Source organism: Lycorma delicatula, chromosome 9 (assembly GCF_047948215.1).
Source record: "Lycorma delicatula isolate Av1 chromosome 9, ASM4794821v1, whole genome shotgun sequence".
Taxonomy (NCBI): Eukaryota; Metazoa; Arthropoda; class Insecta; order Hemiptera; family Fulgoridae; genus Lycorma; species Lycorma delicatula.
Window position 1 is genome coordinate 19,026,007 of NC_134463.1, and position 21,843 is coordinate 19,047,849.

A 21,843-nucleotide genomic window follows, 5' to 3' on the forward strand; every position below is an offset into this window, starting at 1 on the left:
GCAATCAGTTGAAAAGCTTCCTTGTGTTCTGCAATTGAACGCAGTCAACCAGAAGAGACTTTATCTTTAAAATATCTTTTATAAATCTTTTTTTTTCTTTTTTTTTTGGATTTAAGGAAAAAATCACAAACAGCCAGGTCAGTGTAACATGCTGGCCAGGGAATGTCGCTGTGTCGTGAAATCAAACATTTTGGAAAGGTTTCTCGCAGATCATCCATGAAAACTCTTGTGTATGGGCGATGGCACCATCTTGTTGAAACCAAATTCCATCACCAAGCTTGTTCATTTTCGGCAGCAAAAAGTAGTACATCATTATATACTGATGAGCTGTTATTGTTACTCTTTGATTTGACTCCTCAAAAAATATGGGCCTATTATGCTGAATTTTAAATCTGCACACCACTGTGTAACATATTGTCTGTATGTGGTTGCTGATGACGTTCTTATGGGTTACTGGGAGCTCTGTAATGGCAGTTCTGTTTATTCACACCCAAAGAACTGAAAACATGCCTTGTCACTTGAAAGAATAATGGTGTCATGGTGAACATTTTCAAGGATGAACTGACATGCTACTTTAAGAGATGCCCAGACATTTAGATTGAGATTCTGCCCTAACAACATCTTATAGAAATAGAACTGAATGTCATCATGAAGAAATTTTCTTACACTTCAATCAGAAATGCCTAGAGCAGCACCATGCCTTGCTGCTGAATGTTGTGGTAACCTCATTACGCCTAACCTTACACCATCAATGTTTTCGTCCAGCTGATTTCACTTTTAAAATATACAATGTGGTTTCAAAAGTTTTTTAACAACAGTAATATTATACTCCTGCTGCGAACAGATGTGTTTCAACTTCAATTAAAATGTCTGCGAAATAAACACTGTATAGTGAATAAAGGAATCGTTATTTTTTTTAAAAATAGGCTTCAATCACAAACAAACGAAGTTCACCCAACTAACTCATGATTTTTTTTTTTTTTTTTGTCTTCAGTCACTTGACTGGTTTGATGCAGCTCTCCAAGATTCCCTATCTAGTGCTAGTCGTTTCATTTCAGTATACCCTCTACATCCTACATCCCTAACAATTTGTTTTACATATTCCAAACGTGGCCTGCCTACACAATTTTTCCCTTCTACCTGTCCTTCCAAAATTAAAGCGACTACTCCAGGATGCCTTAGTATGTGGCCTATAAGTCTGTCTCTTCTTTTAACTATATTTTTCCAAATGCTTCTTTCTTCATCTATTTGCCGCAATACCTCCTCATTTGTCACTTTATCCACCCATCTGATTTTTAACATTCTCCTATAGCACCACATTTCAAAAGCTTCTAACCTTTTCTTCTCAGATACTCCGATTGTCCAAGTTTCACTTCCATATAAAGCGACACTCCAAACATACACTTTCAAAAATCTTTTCCTGACATTTAAATTAATTTTTGATGTAAACAACTTATATTTCTTACTGAAGGCTCGTTTAGCTTGTGCTATTCGGCATTTTATATCGCTCCTGCTTCGTCCATCTTTAGTAATTCTACTTCCCAAATAACAAAATTCTTCTACCTCCATAATCTTTTCTCCTCCTATTTTCACATTCAGTGGTCCAGCTTTGTTATTTCTACTACATTTCATTACTTTTGTTTTGTTCTTGTTTATTTTCATGCGATAGTTCTTGCGTAGGACTTCATCTATGCCGTTCATTGTTTCTTCTAAATCCTTTTTATTCTCGGCTAGAATTACTATATCATCAGCAAATCGTAGCATCTTTATCTTTTCACCTTGTACTGTTACTCCGAATCTAAATTGTTCTTTAACATCATTAACTGCTAGTTCCATGTAAAGATTAAAAAGTAACGGAGATAGAGAACATCCTTGTCGGACTCCCTTTCTTATTATGGCTTCTTTCTTATGTTCTTCAATTGCTACTGTTGCTGTTTGGTTCCTGTACATGTTAGCAATTGTTCTTCTATCTCTGTATTTGAACCCTAATTTTTTTAAAATGCTGAACATTTTATTCCAGTCTACGTTATCGAATGCCTTTTCTAGGTCTATAAACGCCAAGTATGTTGGTTTGTTTTTCTTTAATCTTCCTTCTACTATTAATCTGAGGCCTAAAATTGCTTCCCGTGTCCCTATACTTTTCCTGAAACCAAATTGGTCTTCTCCTAACACTTCCTCCACTCTCCTCTCAATTCTTCTGTATAGAATTCTAGTTAAGATTTTTGATGCATGACTAGTTAAACTAATTGTTCTGTATTCTTCACATTTATCTGCCCCTGATTTCTTTGGTATCATTACTATAACACTTTTTTTGAAGTCTGACGGAAATTCCCCTTTTTCATAAATATTACACACCAGTTTGTATAATCTATCAATCGCCTCCTCCCCTGCACTGCGCAGTAATTCTACAGGTATTCCGTCTATTCCAGGAGCCTTTCTGCCATTTAAATCTTTTAATGCTCTCTTAAATTCAGATCTCAGTATTGTTTCTCCCATTTCATCCTCCTCAACTTCCTCTTCTTCCTCTATAAAACCATTTTCTAATTCATTTCCTCCGTATAACTCTTCAATATATTCCACCCATCTATCGACTTTACCTTTCGTATTATATATAGGTGTACCATCTTTGTTTAAAACATTATTAGATTTTAATTTATGTACCCCAAAATTTTCCTTAACTTTCCTGTATGCTCCGTCTATTTTACCAATGTTCATTTCTCTTTCCACTTCTGAACACTTTTCTTTAATCCACTCTTCTTTCGCCAGTTTGCACTTCCTGTTTATAGCATTTCTTAATTGCCGATAGTTCCTTTTACTTTCTTCATCACTAGCATTCTTATATTTTCTACGTTCATCCATCAGCTGCAATATATCGTCTGAAACCCAAGGTTTTCTACCAGTTCTCTTTATTCCGCCTAAGTTCGCTTCTGCTGATTTAAGAATTTCCTTTTTAACATTCTCCCATTCTTCTTCTACATTTTCTATCTTATCTTTTTTACTCAGACCTCTAGCGATGTCCTCCTCAAAAATCTTCTTTACCTCCTCTTCCTCAAGCTTCTCTAAATTCCACCGATTCATCTGACACCTTTTCTTCAGGTTTTTAAACCCCAATCTACATTTCATTATCACCAAATTATGGTCGCTATCAATGTCTGCTCCAGGGTAAGTTTTGCAGTCAACGAGTTGATTTCTAAATCTTTGCTTAACCATGATATAATCTATCTGATACCTTCCAGTATCGCCTGGCTTTTTCCAAGTGTATATTCTTCTATTATGATTTTTAAATTGGGTGTTGGCAATTACTAAATTATACTTCGTGCAAAACTCTATAAGTCGGTCCCCTCTTTCATTCCTTTTGCCCAGCCCGTATTCACCCACTATATTTCCTTCCTTGCCTTTTCCAATGCTTGCATTCCAATCTCCAACTATTATTAAATTTTCATCTCCTTTTACGTGTTTAATTGCTTCATCAATCTCTTCGTATACACATTCTACCTCATCATCATCATGGGCGCTTGTAGGCATATAGACGTTAACAATCGTTGTCGGTTTAGGTTTTGAATTTATCCTTATTACAATGACTCTATCGCTATGCGTCTTGAAATACTCCACTCTCCTCCCTATTTTCTTGTTCATCACGAAACCTACTCCTGCCTGCCCATTATTTGACACTGAGTTAATTATTCTAAAATCACCTGACCAAAAGTCGCCTTCCTCTTCCCACCGAACCTCACTAATTCCTACTATATCCACGTTTACCCTATCCATTTCCCTTTTTAAATTCTCTAGCCTACCAACCTTTTTTAAGCTTCTAACATTCCACGCTCCGACTCGTGACTCATGATGGCAACTAAAACAGTATGATGGGTGGGATAGTGGTCCCACCTTCTCACTGACAGTTATGCCAACGTAATGATGACTAAAAAATCGTCAGATCATTCTGCTGGACCCTATAGTAAAAATTTGATAACATCAACACCAAAATCCACTAAACTAATATTTGCAGCTGATGAGCTGTACGTCTGCGAGGAGGTCCAATCAAATGAACACCTGATGTTTGACTGCCCTGCTCTTGGGGGGGCCAGAGACCAGGCCACCCTGGAACTTAAAGGTCAAGGGAAGAATTGGCTACTCACAAGCGGCGAGTCAATATGGCGAGAGCTGCTTTGTCGGACCATGTAGGAGTTCCTAGATGTGGTTGCTTTGTTCAACCGGCATCTGTAGCTTGCTTAAGGGAAAGACTCTTTACCGCATTGCCATGGGAAGCTAACCCTAAGTATGGCTGACCATCAGCCAATTATTATGGCTTCAAGCGCTATAAAATGGTGGACAGGTACTTGTTGGCATTCAGCAACCTAGGTGTGGCAGCGAATTGCTGCCTAGATGGAATAAATTTTTAATTTTATTATATATATTATACATTTCTAGTAGTTGACAGGGTGTGCCTACCCATTTTAGCAAGTATATGACAAGTGAGCGGTTGGGACATGTAAGCCAATGGTGTATGGCACCATGCTAAATCCGCTCACGCTGTTAGGTAAAATCTAGAAGCTACATTGGATACTGGTCACTAAACTGTTCAAGTCTCAGTTGCCGTTTGTGGCACAGACATTGTTATGCTTTAGGGCAACCGAATGGGGTGGTGGTGGGAGAAATCCCAAGCAAACCAAATAGACTAATATTTATAAAATGGATAAAGAAGTATTTCAAATTGAAAAAAATTGTTAAAAAAAATTATTTTATTAAAACTGTCTGCAGATGTTAAAAGTATGTCTAAAAATTTAGTACTGTAGAACAATAACATTTTCATCAAAATTGTATGAATTTTTTGTGAAATAAAAAACAATTTTTGAGCATTTTTTTAATTTTATTTATTGCTTGAATTGTTAAATAACCATTTTTAACTATAGTATAACCTCTTTCTATGTTGTCTTCAGATGACAAAAATCCTTCACAAAAAACTCCACTTCAGTCTGTTCATCCATTTTTTACTTATATCACTTACATCTCCCAAAAAATGAATGAACGAAATAATTTAACAGTGAATGTATTAAGGACCTTTGGGATTAACATAATTCCTTTCCCATGTCATAGAACTGACATTTCCTCTTTAGTTGCTCTTATCATAACTTAATCGAGTTTATTATAAGAAATTATAAATAAAAATGTGAAAAAAAATAACTATGAAGATCTTATTACTTACTTGACCATTCATATTCCAAGTTCCAATATATATTCTAACTTCACGTTGTGGCAGTACACGTTCAAGTTCAAGTGAACCTAGTAATGAATTTGCAGCAATACGTCCATGAAGAAAATTTCTGAAAAACAATAAAAAATATAATTTATTTTGATAAAATAAAACAGATTAAACATATAAAATAATTTAAGTATCCATTCTGTGACCCTGCAATAATTTTTTCAAGGGAAACATGACACTTTACTTTGTTATTATTTAGACGTGGGGAGGGGGGGGTCAGTATACTCAACAATCATAAACAAGGATTTTGAATTTAAAGACTGGAGGTTATAATCCAGAAAAAATCCATAAGCATAATGGTATGACACAGAGATAACCCTTTGTTAATAGGAATTACTTCTACAAATAGTGGAAGTTAAATATAGTACAGATAAAATGTAATATACAGTGCCGATATAAAACACAACCCACCAATTACCCTTTTATAAAATTTGAATTGTCTACTTTTTTTGTGCATTTTACTGAAACGGACTTGTTCAACATCTAATTATCACGCCAATGCAGTAGACTACTAATGGTAACCATAACGTGACTAGAACACTGATTGCATTGTTGATGAGATTTTCAAAAGAGAAAAGTATTTTTATTATTCAGTCATACTTAGTACAAGAATATTTTTGCTACAAGTATAAGATAGACCAGTTATAATAAGACATTAGAGTTGAGATTAGTTGACTAAATTCAGAGAGACAGATTCTGTTAATGACAAGGGACAAAAAATACAAAGGACAGTGCTGAATGCAAACACAATCACTGAAGTCGACTAATTTTCTCATAAAGAAATAAATCAATTATATGCATGTCAGCTGAAATTAATTTGTCAAAATTAGACATTCATTGGGTGACAAAACAGTTAAACCTACAATTATATTGAATTCAAACAATTCATTAAGTTGTTGATTCTGACAAAAAAACATTGTTAATAGTTTCATTGGTTTGTGCATGAGGGGTATTCATATTATGGACTCATTATTTTACTCTAACGAGGCATGATCTCTTTTGATCAGGTACATAAACAGCAGAAACAGTAGGATTTGGACTGCTGAAAATCTCCAAGTGTATCATGAAAATCCATTTCACAAATAGAATATGGTTGTCTGGTGTACAATATCATGAACAAAAATTGTTAGTGATATATTCTTTGAGTACACCATAAATACAGGGCGACATCAAAATACTTTTATTACAGTTCACAGAACTTGGAAGAGGAAAATCAATCTGTTGGTTACAATGGTAAACATCACACTACACAAATTCAACAACTGGTTTCATTAAAAAACTCTTTGGCGATCGCACCATTGGTTGTGGATTATCGCCATTGAAATCTCCAGATTTAACATTAACAGTTTTTTTCTTATTCAGTTACTAACTCTGAAAACAGTTGCAACTCAGTGAAAAAAAGGTGGAATCAAGTATTCAGGAAGTTATTCTGACAGATATATTCTGGAAGATTAATGTACATAATAACTTACTCAACACTTTTGTCATGTAACTACCACACCAGGCTATCGTAGATGGGTTGTGGTTTATATAAGACACACGTCCTTACATATAGTTGAATATAAAATGAAATAGCTGAACAATGTTTTACTTTCTACAATACTTTTCCTTAGGATGGAAAATTACATTGGAATTACACTTGGCATAAACTGTATAACAAAAAACTAAAATTAACAATTAAGCTTTTTTTTCTTTTTAACAAACATAAATGAACATTTCTGATTATAAAATACATTAATGATTTTACAATCCCTAAGACCAGTATTAATTAATTAAAAAATAAACAATTTAGTGCTAATTATAATAGCCAATTATAAACAGTTACAAAAAGTTTACTTTGTTGAAAAAGAAAATTTACGTAAAATAAAACAGATATTGACAATGGATTAAATAAATGAGTTTATTCACTTATTTGTTATTGTATATTGTTTTCTAAAAATTCAATAACAAAAAAATAATATAAATATTTCAGAATAAAAAAATTATGTACCTATTGTATGCAGTTATAATTAACTATATATGAGTTATTATGTTTATGCAACTAAGAAACTATCTTTTTTATTAATACAAGCAAAATAAGGTCTGGTAAGCAAAAATAAAAAAAGAATTCTCAAATTAGAATAACAAGTTTGCTATTTACATAATATCACTTCAGACCTTCTTAACTAAGCAGATTTTTTTAATACACTCCATTGCTTCCACCTCACACACATATACAAATTTCAACTTAATTTAATCATTATGTAAAAAAAAAGTAGTAAATATTGTAGTAGTAAATTTTTTACAAGATAGATGAAGAATTATCATCTCACTCCTAAATCCTCGCGTTTCATAACTAGCCACAATCTTAAATAAAGAAAATTTCATTTTTTTTAAATAATGTAATCTTTACATTACATTTATTATTCTGTTGGAAACTGAATATTCAGAAATGGAAAATGGTTATTCCATTTTTTCATATAATTATTTTCTTACAAATACAATATTTTCATATCCTGTTGATGATTGTTTAACAATCAAAATGGAGATTTAGAAATTTTAAGAAAAAAATTCTGTAAATGGTTTTTGTGAATATAAACCGTTTGGCAATTTAAATTAAATATATGCTAACCAATTTTTTTCTAAACAGAATTCTGGTGGTCACTTAAATTTGATGAGAGTATAATAAATCTAATTGTTCTAATCCTTCCTATGTCCCTCATGTATTATTCACATATAAAAAAAAAAAACAAATAAACATGAACATATGAGTACGCTAGAATCAAACATTACATGTTCCCAAAAATTGAAAATTTAGGTAGCAGTGCTTTCCTTTAGTGTTTGTATCATAGAATTTGATTATGTTATTGATTAGAATCAAAACTCGCTTTTGTATGGAGAATGGAGCTTAAAGTTGACAGTTAGTGCTTTGGAACAGGTTAGTTTTCACAAAAGTGTACTGACAGTCAATCGAAGGCCATCATTTCTGCTAATAATTTATCAAAGTTATGTTGATTAGTTTGGTTTTGTATGACTTGTTTCTCTGTGTAGTTTTTTATAATTAAAAGTAATATAGTAACAATTTATACAATAAATAAAGTTATTTAAATTAATGGGCTGCACACCTCTGCACATGTCAAAACTAACTAGTATTTAATTCATAAATAATATCTAAGCTACAGAGAAACTGACTATTTGATTAAAGAAATTAAAGAATTGAATATTTCAGCTCAGATTACATTAGAATAGTGTAACTTTATTTTTAATTTGCTTTAGGAAGTACAGTTTTTTGCAATTTCTGAAAAATTAAGTTACTGGAGCATGTGATGTTTGATATTCATGGAAAACTTAAATTAATAACCACAAAAATAAAATACTTTTCTGTTAATACGTAACAGATTTCAAATTCAAAATATATAAACAGTCGATTTAATGAAAATATATACATAAATTGCTGAATTAATTCACTTACAACAAAGTAGATACTGCAGTTTTCTTAAAGGAATTGTTTCGTTTACATTTTTCTCTTTCTTTATATTTTTCTTTTTCGTCCACCATCATAAATAAATATACGAATTAAATGTATTAAATTAAATAAAATTGTAACATAAAATGCATTGATGATAAAAATTAAAAATATCAACGATTAATGACAAAAATAGTAAACTAAAAAAAAGTACATAAAAACTATTTTTTTTTATATATTATGTATGTTACAACATTAATAGAATATAAGATTAAACCGCATTATCATAATCAAACAGATAAAGATAATTACAAATAAATTACTATTTATCAGTAACACTTGAGATACAAATAAGTATGTTAAATAAATAAAGAAATACTAAAGTTAATAAGTGACGCTACTTTTATTACAGAACAAATATTATAAAGTTTAAATAAGTTAAGTTATTAACTTATTTTATTACAAAAATCAAATTTTGAAGGACAGGAAATAGATATTTATATAACAATAAACAATAAAGTAAATAAAATGCTGAATTATACAAAAAAAAAAGAAGAAAACAGTCATACAATCATAACCTAATTTGATGTTCTAAAAATAAATAATCATACTAATAAAGAAGTAAGTAGAAATAATATTCACGTTTAATAATTTCATGCTAATAAATGCAGATAAGCTGATAAATAAATTATCACGATAAAATCTCCTGGTATTTTGTATAAATTTGAATAGATTAAAAAAGATATGAATATGCCATTACTATTTTTTTACATGTAAAACAAAAAAAAAACGAATCGCATGATGTAATCCAACATTTAAAAAATCATTTCACACTTTTACCAAAACTTAAATATGATCAATTGAAATTAAATAATTTGCAAAATATTTCCAATTAATAAATAAACATAATTCACAAATACCACAATGAAGGCAAAACAGCACGACAGTAATACACTACATTACACTCTTTTACAAAGCACAGATAGATAAGTTTTCATTAACTTTCTTTAAAAATTAGAAAGAAAAAACATTATAACATTATTATATATTAATTTGGTTATTATTATTCATTAGCTTAAATGAATAATAACGAAACAATTAACATTACACATATTCAAAATATTAATACCAGAAACGTAGTTTAAAACACCACAGTAAATGTACTTATTTTAAATAAATAATAGTGTGGAACAGTAGCACATCAGTACTGCCAATAGCACTATGCTTACATGGCAAGTGATCAAACTGTTTTGTTTGGCTCATGATAGGAAAAGAAAATAGATTTAAAATAGAATTATTATTGCTATTACCTTTAAAAAGAGGCCACAATAAGTAAGACTTTTTTTCAGAAAAAATTAAATACACCGACATAAATAGATTCTTTTCAATACAGTTACTAATTTTACTTGAGAATTTATAATAATTTCCTTATACAAGAAAAGTAAGTTGACAATCCAAATTTTTAAGTAAATTATAAACGTAATAAAACTACATTTTTAACACTTGTAATAATAATAAAGATAATAAATAAATAACTATCCCAGAAATAAAAATAAATTATCTTCTAATGTGTACAAGTTAACAAGAAAATATTTTTAAAAATGAGGTCTTTGTATAACATTGATCCAAAGCATTTAATATATGTAATAAATTTGCAGAATTAATTACTATAATATGAATATTTTCAAAATTTTTAAACAAGCCGTCTTGGAGGAGGACTATAAACTGCTGACCACATTTTTCATAACCATTGAAATCAATATAAACAAAAAAAAAGACATCGTTGTAATTTACACTTTTAGAATATTTATTTGATATTTGCACGTGTTGGAATGATAAAAACAATTTTGTTTCGTATGTTAACACGGCTATCCCAAAAATTTGATAACGTTAATTATATTCTATAAATCTAAGATTGATGCTTTTACTCGGGTAACGTGTATTTTTTTTTTTTAAATAGCATACGACTATATAATAATGAGAACAACAGAAAATAGCTTCACCCTGCCACTGAATAGTATTTACATACCTATGAAACGCTTGACAAAAATTAAAAAATAACGTGCATAAATAACAGTGCATCAGTGCTGGTATAAATATTTTATATTTTTAAAGTTTTAACATGATATATAAAACCTGGATATACATATAGATCAGGACGATGACTTCTATCTCAGAATATCTGAAAGAAAACCTTTATGAAGAATTATTTTATTATAAACAAGCAAGATGAGTATAAATACGGAAAAGAGTTAAATGGAAGCGGAGATAATGTAGATGTCACATTAAATTCTAGAAAAAAGGCCAGCTCGATTATTTGAAATGGATGAAAAAGATACTGAAAAGATGGAACGGACTTTGTAGTTGTTATAGATCTACGGTTAAAGTTGGAATCTTTGGATGATAGATATGAAAAAACAGAGTACAATATCAGACGAAGCAGGAAATTTTTGAGAAAACTAAGGCCGATCTCCCACCAATGTGATGCTACCGCTTTGACACCTTGAAGCAATTGGAATGTGAAATATTAAAAGCGACTGAAAAATCGGTTGCGTCGGACATGTTCGCATACCAAGGATGCGCGACTGGAACGTTATTCAGCTCTGCTAAATTGAACTAAAACTTGATAGTTTTTAATTTGCAAAATGTCAAGCGACGAAGATGTAATTGTAGCTTATTATTATTTGTACAGGAAAAAGAGAAAACAACGTAAGAGGAGCTTTTGTGTGCGCATAGGAACTGTCCTATAATGAAAACAAATTCAAGTCGTTTTACCAAATGTCAAAAGAAAGTTTCAAGCTGTTGCTTGAGCTAGTAGGACCTATAAATTACTAAAAGAGATACACATTACAGACCCTGTATTCCTATTGAGGAAAGATTGCTAATAAACATCGAGGTGAGTAGTATACTTTAATGAAATTAAACGATTTTGAATATCAATAATTTTTTAATTACTTCTTATATGTAACATCATGTATGTACAAAATGAAAGCATTATAAAACATACAATTTTAACTGTTATTACAAATTAAGCAAATGAGCACTATTAACATCATAATCTGAAGGTGGCATAGCAGTTTCAGGAAAGAATGCCGATGAATTGTTTGATACACAGGAAAGAGATGGAAGGTAGCTATGATGGGGGAGAATAGCATGTTCATTTCATCTAACAATGTCAGTGCTCATCTTTTAAAAATTTGAAATTGTGCTTCAGTTAGTTCATTAACTTAAGACAGAAGACTTAGTAAGAGATAATTTCGAGGACAACCGTCATTACCGGATTGTTTATGTTGAAAGTAGCCAAGAAAGGCTTTATCAATTTCATTCAATATTGGTTTTCTTTTCAATTTTTACCAAAGATGTTTGTTGTAAACGCATTTAAAGTTCATCAGCTTCATTTATTTGTGATTCGGTGTTTTCATTGGATCGGTTTGTCACATCAACCGGTCAGAGGGGCTGCAAGTTTTATGTATGGAATTATGAACTGCATATAATCATGAAAATAGTTAAGTTTACTTGATTTTCTGCCTTCACCACTTGGAGGAAGTTTCCTCTTTCTGACAAAAACTGACAGCAGATTCTTCCACTTTTCTTTACAATGTGTAACTGAAAAACACATACATACCCACTGTAGATGTATTTATACACTGCATGATGGGTGAAGATAATTATGTTATGTGCATTGAAATTTTTGTTAATATGTCGTTTATTAAAAAATTAATTACTATCACCTTATGATTTGTTAAAAAACAAAGAATACGATTGGTTGGAATTTTGTGCCTGATAATGATAAGCGTTACTCTCACCTTATGATTGGTTAACAAACAAAGAATACGATTGGTTGGAATTTTGTGCCTGATAATGATAAGAATTACTCTCACTTATCATTGGTTAAAAAACAAAGAATACGATTGGTTGGAATTTCGTTTTCGATTTTTTAGGTAATGAATTTTTTAGGTAGTGTTTATTTATAAATTTGTATATGTTAATAAAATATAAAGTAATTAACATTATTCAGCATTAATAAATAAAGAAAACAATCATTTGAATGCTTGTCTTTAAATACATAGGGAGGTGTGGGCTTAAATTTTCTGCTTTGTGAAAAATTCTTCAAAGAAATTCAATACTATAAAGTTCGCGATGCGTTTAGTCATTGAATTATTAATATTTTGTGGTTTAAAAAGCATACAGTAACATTAAAAGAAAACGAATGTTATATTCATCAATATTCTCTTATTAAAAAAAATAAAAATCCAGTTGTAAATAAGGAAACTATTAAATGTAATAAACATAAAATTTTTCCGGTGACAAAATATAAACAATAAACATTTATTGAACTGAAATTGTAACAACTTGGTTGTGAAAATTGTGACCGTTTCTAATAGGAAATTAATATTTTGTCTGAAAACATTCCCTTTTTGCATGTGAAAAAGAAGTAAAACTACAGTAATATGTGAATTCACATATTTAAATGAAAGCTTACAGTGTAGGTGTAAAATGTATAAACTGGGTTGTATATAAAAATAAAGTAAGTATCATTTATAGTGACATCGAATAAAATGACATATCGGATATAGTGACCAAAAAGATGTCTCTTGGTATGCTGTTAATACATAAATACAGTTTATAATTACATCAGTTGTAGGGACAGGGTTATTTTTTTTCAAGGTCCAATCGGTCACGAAATTAAAACCACAGTGAAAATAAAAAATTTTTTATTTGTAACAAGTACTTACACAGTTACGCTATTTCTCTATATAGTCGCCACTCTGCTTTAGACATTTGTCGTAGTGTGGTACCAACTTTCCAATACCCTCGTGATAGAACGGAGCCGCCTGTGTTTTCAGCCATGTTTCTACGCTGGTCTGCAGCTCGATGTCTGTGCCAAAATGTTGTCCTCCTAGCCAGCGTTTCATGTGAGCAAAGAGGTGAAAATCGGATGGAGCCAAGTCCGAGCAGTATGGTGGATGATCAAACACTTCCCAACGAAAACGCTGCAGGAGCTTCTTTGTTACAGCTGCAGTGTGCGGCCAAACATTGTCATGGAGAAAGGAATGCCTGAAGACATTCCTCTCCGCTTATTCTGAATTGCCCTTCGTAGACGTTGAAGAGTCACACAGTATGAGGCTGCAGTGATGGTCGTGCCACGTTCCATGAATTCCACCAAGAGAACTCCATTCCGGTCCCAGAACACAGTAACCATACACACTTTCTGTTGGAGAAGGTTAGCTTGAACTTCTTTGGTTTAACGGGAGAATGAGATGCATCCACTGTTTGGATAATTCTTATGTTTCTTCAGTTTCGAAATGGACCCATGTCTCGTCCCCTGCAACAATCTTGTTCAAAAAATCTTCTCCTTCATTGTGGTAGCGCTGGAGAAACGTTAGGGAGGCGTCCATTCTCATTGTTTTGTGATGGTCGGACAGCATCTTGGGAACCCATCTCGCACACAGTTTGCGGTACTGAAGTCTCTCACTTACAACGGTGTAGAGAGCTGACCTTGAAATTTCAGGAAACAAATTACTCAATACAGAAAATGTGAACCGACGATTTTCTCGAATTGCCTCATCCACTCGCTCAATGAGATCATCGGTTCACTCACTCTCTTCCCTGACCACCTTCATCATGAACATTTGCACGTCCTGCTTTAAAGTTCCTGCACCACTGTCGCACTTTGCTGTCACTCACTGAAGTCTCACCGTACACATTACTTATTCATCAATATATTTCAGCTGCATTACACCCCTCATCCTGTAGAAATCGAATTACCGCACGCACTTCACACTTGGCGGGAGATGCTATTGTTGTAGACATGTTTACGTGCTAGCTGCGTGTTCAGAACTAAACGAAGTGACGCGGCGTGATTGAACAACATACTAGAGATGCTGCGCAACACATATGCGCAAAGGTTCATCCGATTTTTGTGCGGGTTTTTATTTCGCGACCGATCGGACCTTGAAAAAAAAATAACCCTCGTATATACATACACAAAATAAATTTTATGAATTTAATTATCAAACTGAACAATAAAATCTATTTTATGCAACCATTCTTGGATAAACGGTTACTGAAATAATTTTGTAAATAGAAAATACTCAAAAACCAATTACAAACAAATAAAACCATGGGCATATAAACTGTTCAACAGTTATCATCAGCATTTTTTTAATTTTTTATTCGGGGCGAATAAGACTTCAGTGTTATCATCACCCAGGTACAATATTTGTCCTAAAAAAACTGAACAGTTAAAAATTAATTAAAAAATTAAAAACCCTGACACGCAAAAATATATCCTCAAAGTAAAAAGCCTGTTACACAAGTTAAAAGTGAAATAGCAACACAAAAATGTATCACATTATATATTTTTTTTAAAAATTAAAAAATTACAATTTGCATTACAGCAAATGACATGAATATTTGGAACACACTACAGTAATTTATATATTTGAATATAAATGAACGGCTCTAAGAATAAAATGTAAGATAACAACACTTCACTATCCCCAAGAATTGTTTGCATGTCAGCGCCCCTACTGTATATTTTCGATGCAATGCCACATAACAGATACAATCCACAAGGATGTAGTGCACTGTCAGTTGGTAGTTGTAGCAATCACAAATTAGTGTCTGTTTGAGTCATCAGATATCCATGAGTGAGCCTAGTGTAGCCTATTCACAAACAGCAGATAATAACCCCCTCTCAATGGTTATTTCTGCATGAGGAGCTCCATGGTGAAACAGTGTTTTTAACTGGGCGAAGTTTAATCTTCATGGTAGCATCCCACTCACTCTGCCACTCATCATGAACTACCCTCTTCAGGAAACAGACAAGATCATTGGAAGCAATGCAACTGGTAAAAGGAGGCTGAAAACAAGCCTCTTTTGCCACACTGTCTGCGTGCTCATTGCCTGATATTCCTATATGGCTGGGGACCCAGCAGAAGCTCACTGTAGTATTACGTCTACTCATTTGCAAAATGACATAATGAATCTCACAGACAACAGGGTCTATAGTGCTGCCTCACAGACAACATGTCTACTAATCACCTGTAGAGCACTCACGGAATCTGAGCAAACAAGAATATGCCGATATTTTGGGCTAATTATGCATAAGGCCTTATTAATGACATACAGTTCAATGAAAACACTAGTGATGTTGTTAAGGCCAAACATATATATTCTGTAGCCAACAAAAAAACCACAATCAACAGAATTAACATTTCTAGAACCATCTGCATAAACTGTAACATCAGGATTCATGCTATTTAAATATTATAAAATTTGTTTGTAAGAGTACCGGATTTGTGTTTTGTTTGTTATACTGACAAAGAACAAAGAAGTTATTAATGTGACAAGGCTGCCAAAGAAGGTAATAATATGGAGGAACAGTAAAGACTGAAGGTAATTGTGTACTTAGATCTGAGAAAAGGCATTGAGCCTTGATGCCTAGCGAAGCAGTAGATCTCAGCTGTTCTTAATACTGACTGACATGCTAGTTCGAGAATATCACATAGAAAAATATCATTTGCTTCCATCTATTACAAAGAGATGGCTCACCACTGTCCACCAGCAGACTTACCACGGGGCTTTAGTGAAAAGCACCCATGGTAAGACAGATGAACAAATAGTAGACTGCTTCGAGCATCTTTGGTGCAGTGACCCTCGCCGAGAAATAAGCCGTATATAGCCGTAGTTGATGCGCAAGAACAGACCAGATTGGTCTGTTCTTCTATCAGCTTGGTAGAAGTGCAACATGCATACATGATCAGCTCCCCAACAGGTATTAAGACAAAACCCTCAGCATGTCTAATATTTTTAGACATTTTACCTTCAGCTCGTTCAAATGTGTTACCCATGTTAGTTGTTGGTCATATGACACATCTAGAAATCTAACCCGCATACATGCTTCAACTGGTTCACCATGTAAATTCACAGTTGGGGTCAACATGGTCACAAAATATTCAGATCCCTTATAAGTTACTACGCTAATAAAAGAAATAAATATAAATACGCAGATAAAATATTTAGATCATAAATATTCCATAATATAATTCTTCAGGTAAAAAAACAACCATTTTACAATACCATAATATTACTACTTAAAATAAAACAAAATACAAAACAATAACACAATGTCTCACCTTCAATGCAAGGCTTTATCACGTGCAACTACAATTATGTAAAAAAAAAAAATACCAGGGAAAACCAACATATCTGCGTATTTATATTTACTTACTCGTATATTATTTGCATAGTGACTTATTTGGTATCTGAATATTTTGTTGTGATCCTGTTATTTTAACATCCAAGTTATAATTTATTAATATATATATATATATATATATTTAATGGACAATGACATTTCATCTGGTAAATCTTACAGTTTCAATCTGAAGGGGGCAATATTTGTATCAAATTTCAACAATAGCCAATCAAATGCATACGCACATATATAACAGCGATACTAGACAACAGATTTTTATAGTTTTAACTCAGGGGATTTAAAAAATTGAGAAAAATACAAAACCAAACGATTTTTTCAATAATGCATGGTTTTCTTTCAGACATACAAAACTATATAACAAAAGCAAAGCAAAAATATTGGGCCAGTTGGTAAGAAATGAAGAAATACATTAAACTAATGCATACACACATTATACATTAAATTAATGAAAAAACAAATAAATAGAATATTACTATGTCTAGTAAAACTGGTGACATCCATGATGTAGTATATGCTTTTCAACCAGAAGGTTCCAGGTTTGATGATTAGTCTAGGCATTTTTCATATGCTACAAAATTCATTTTTTATAAGAAAAAATTGGATCACAGTAGGTATTAGAAAATAAAATGAAATCAGACAATAAAACATAACGTGTTGTGAGTCATATGAAAAACATGATTCATAAAATTGTATAGATATTGATCTCCATGTATTACAAACAATGTTAAAAAGTGAACAAGTCATTAACTTCTTTTTTTTTTAACTGGTGCACAAGGTTTAGAGATAAGTATGTAGAACATGCAATCTACTGGATTTAGGATATAATTACACAGTAAATACATTTAAACATGGCTATTATATACAGTTACCATTTTTAACATATATATATATATATATATATATATATATATATATATATATATATATATATATATATATTTCCTCATACATTAAATAACTACTTATACAGTGTAATATTTTTTCAACCTCTGAAAGTACAGAATTCGAGAACACTCTTACCTTAACCTTTTTATATTCAAAAGGTTTTCAGGCCTAAGCTCATCTTCTGTGATATTTTTTAATAATCCTTGATCTGTTTACATTTATACATTAAATTTTATTTTTTTACTCTTCATTTCGTAAAAATTATCATTAATAAAATTTAAAAACATTTAAAAAATTCAGAACAAATATTTGTTCAGTCAAGAGAATGAAGAAGTATTGCAATAACTATTAATTTATCAATATCTTATCTTTGTATGCCAACTTAAATAATTTTATTAAGAATGTCCCCATCAAATTCTGTTTGCAAATCTATAAGGCTGAATTTACATACACACACACCCACACACATATATATATATATATATACAATTTTTCTAAAATTTCTAATTTTTTATTACTATTTTCATGTTATATATTTACTCTTTTGATTATTTCTAAATTAATTATATTACGATTATTGTTTATTAAATGGTCGGTACAAATGAGAAGCCTATTTTTTTATTTTTAAATTATTTAAAATGTTCATTAAATTTATCTTTAAAGAACCTATTTGTTTTACCAATATAAATCTTTTCACAATTGTTGCACTTCATTTTATAAATACCAGAAGAATCATATTTATATTTTACTTTTTTATTATTATAATATTTTAAATGTTTTATTATATGATTATCTGGTTTATAACCAGGCTTATATTTTTTTATCACTATAGCATCAATCAAGTTTTCTATAATTTTATTTGTATAAGAGTACTTTATATAAATATTATATTTTCACTATTTTTATTTATAGATATTAATGTAGTATTGTTTAACAAAAGAATTGATTTTTCTAAGATATATATATATATATATATATATATATATATATATTCTTTTGTTATTGTATTTGTCCATATTCCCCTCTCTACAAATTATGTCACAGACAAAAGCATAAAACAGTTTACCACCAAGAATACAGAATTCAATAATGCTTCTTACCTAATACTTATTATTTCATAAAAGCGCTTTTGAGGGTTTCGCTCACCACAGTTAATAAAACATTTTCTTTTTAAAAAATCACACATTAACTTAAAACATTAAAATTGTAAACATATAAAAATATGTAGTCATAAAAATTTAAAAAAAATTTGTTATGTGGCTGGCTAGTCACACGTACAGTACTGTATGTGTGACTAGTTAGGAAATAGTTTCAGACACCAATCTACAAAGTAGAATGTGAAGTGGAAATTTAGGGTATGTAAAAATTACCTTCCTGATCATGATTTGAATCCAGAACCTATCGATAAAAGCAAGATCAAAACCAGTACAAATAATTCATCAAGTCAAATGATGTCATCACAGAAACTGGAATCATCTATTCTCATAGATAAAACTAGAATTATAAAATATAGAATAGTGCTGTTTAAATAATTCTTACCTTTCACGAGCTTTGTTAGTTGGTATAAGATGAAGAACCTGAGCTGCCAACAATGACTGCCGAGCAAGACTATCCATAGATACATCACGGTTTCCATTAATTTTATCATCACGAGTACTCATGACAGCAACAGATGAAGGCCGACTTTTCCTCTTTTTCTTATGTTCTGATTTATCATTTGTTTTACTTTTATCAGGTATACTTCGTGTTGAACCAGGTGAAGAACCTGATGAACTCGCGACAATATTATCAACTGATCTACGTTGCATTAAAAATGTTCGTCTTCGTAAACGTGAATGAGAAAGTTCAACCGGTGATGGCGAGCTCTGCGGTGAAATATCACATGATAATGAAGTTTCTATCGGAGGTTTATCTAAGGACTTATTTTCATCGGCAGATGAAAAAATTGATTTACCCAAACTAAAGGAACGTTTATGAGATTTTCTATACTTGGCGAATAATCCACGCCGAGATTCATTCTTTTTGGCAGATGTGACTAGATTTGTTTCTGATGCTGGTTTACCTAATTTCGGATCTAAACCAGTAGGAGGTAATCTATCATTTAATTCTTCAGAATGATGACCATTCATTCTTGATAGAATACTTCGTCGATTACCTGTATCAGTATTACTTGCGCTGCTGCTACTACTACAATGCATTTTAAAATCAGATTGAAAGTGTAACGGGGTTCTTGAATTTTCTGTTATAGCACAGCATAAAGCAACATTTGTGCTACTATTGGCCTTAATCAAAGTCGCTTCTGAACGATTCCTATTATCTAAATCTTCATCGATAACACAACTATCTTCCGCACCAATAATAGTAATAGTATTTTTTTGTACACTAGGAGATAATTTTTTCTTTACATCATCTTTATTTGGTTTTTCTTTACTTTTTTTACCGATATGATCCGATGATTTATTTTCATCTGTTTGTTCATCAAGGCCACTTTCCGAATCATCTGGTAAACATCCGATTCGTTTTTTTCTTATCACAAGTAAATTGCACAGCCCATGTGATTTTTTCTTTGGTTTTGTTGATGGTGATATAGTTGGTTCTAATTTATCACCAGATTCTGGTTCTTTCATCGCAATTTATTACGATGAATTTATTTAATTTTGTTATGTCCAACAACTCATTTTGTTCTGTAAAAAAAAAAAAAAAATATATATAAAATGTATTTAACTTAAAATATAAACTCAGAACTTTAAGTCTAATTTGATGGAGAATCAATTTTAGCATCCAAACTGCATTTAGACTTGAATTTTCAATGCTAAAAGAGCCATTCAATAATCAAAGAATTTGTCACTAACTGACAAAATGAAAAAAAGTTAAGATAAATTTTACTTTTAGCAATATTATTTAAGATATTTAACAGCTAACTGCACAGAAATCTTGATTCCATTGTTAACAGTGCAACATTGTTAATAACATGTATCTAGCAGAACATCTGCAGTTGAACAATACAGTATTGTAAGATTTCTGTTAATAGAATTTCACAATATACTTTCTCTTATTTCTCTAGAAAGTAAATAATTGAGGGAATACATAGAACTTAGATGTAATCATTTGCTCAATAGCCTCCTGAAAAAAGAAGTTATGTCCAAGAAGTCCAAGCTGAAAATAAATAGAACCTTAATACCACCAGTTGTAAGAAACATGACTAAGTGAACCTTTGATGCCAACAAATAAGAATGTGGGACGATTAAGAATTTTTGAAAACTAATACCTAATACCCATCAAAAATCAAACTGTGTAATTCTGAAAAAAAAAAAATCATCTCTAAGTGAAGGTTTGACTTGTATTTTTTACTTGTATTTTTTGATGAATCAGGGGACACAGCTTTACTTCTTGAGTGCATAGATCAAGCTTAATTAAACAATTAAGCTTGCACAGCCACTAGTCACAAAACATCCCTAGACTGTCCACACGGAAGTCTCTTGATCACTAGATTCAGAACATAATGGTCTATGAATTCCAGCATCCTCAAAATGATAGCGCGAATAGGATCCAACTTTCAACCACATAAGCCAAAGCTGGGAAATGATCAGTACAAGAAAAAGGGACAAGAAAAAGGGGCAGGAAGGTTAGAAATGATGATCTACCTAAAAAGGAATCCTGAAACAAATAATAACACCCAGGAATAGCTAAAAGCTCCCTTATCTACCCATAATTCAACAAGACATCAGGTTATTTTTTCCAGGATGAGAACACTATGCACTGACAAAATTATTTTAAATTTATCAGTTTATAGCAAACAACTTATTTTTCTTCTAGAATTTAAAGGACTATCAAAATACAGGTTCAGGAATTCTAAAGGAATAGCCTCATCCATTCATAGAATCCTGTGACAGTGTTCAATTAAACCATAATCATTCAACCAGATCCCAATTTAAGAGTTAAGAACAGGGTACTAACTGTTTTATTTTAATTGTTAGCTGTGATGAAACATGGTGCATAACTCTTTTCTTGAATCAACGAGTTAACATT

At 31.4% G+C, this 21,843-nt stretch overlaps 1 protein-coding gene across 1 annotated transcript in view; it reads right to left on the reverse strand.

Moving 5' to 3' along the window:
* INPP5E (Inositol-3-phosphate synthase) overlaps nucleotides 1-21,843 on the reverse strand; it is a 77,054-nt gene that overhangs the window by 43,734 nt on the left and 11,477 nt on the right. The window contains exons 2-3 of the mRNA XM_075375001.1: nucleotides 19,354-20,498; nucleotides 5,204-5,321 (exon numbers count right to left, since the gene is read on the reverse strand). Coding sequence (XP_075231116.1) covers nucleotides 5,204-5,321; nucleotides 19,354-20,441 — 1,206 coding nt within the window. The 5' untranslated portion in view covers nucleotides 20,442-20,498. The remainder of the gene's footprint in view (nucleotides 1-5,203; nucleotides 5,322-19,353; nucleotides 20,499-21,843) is intronic.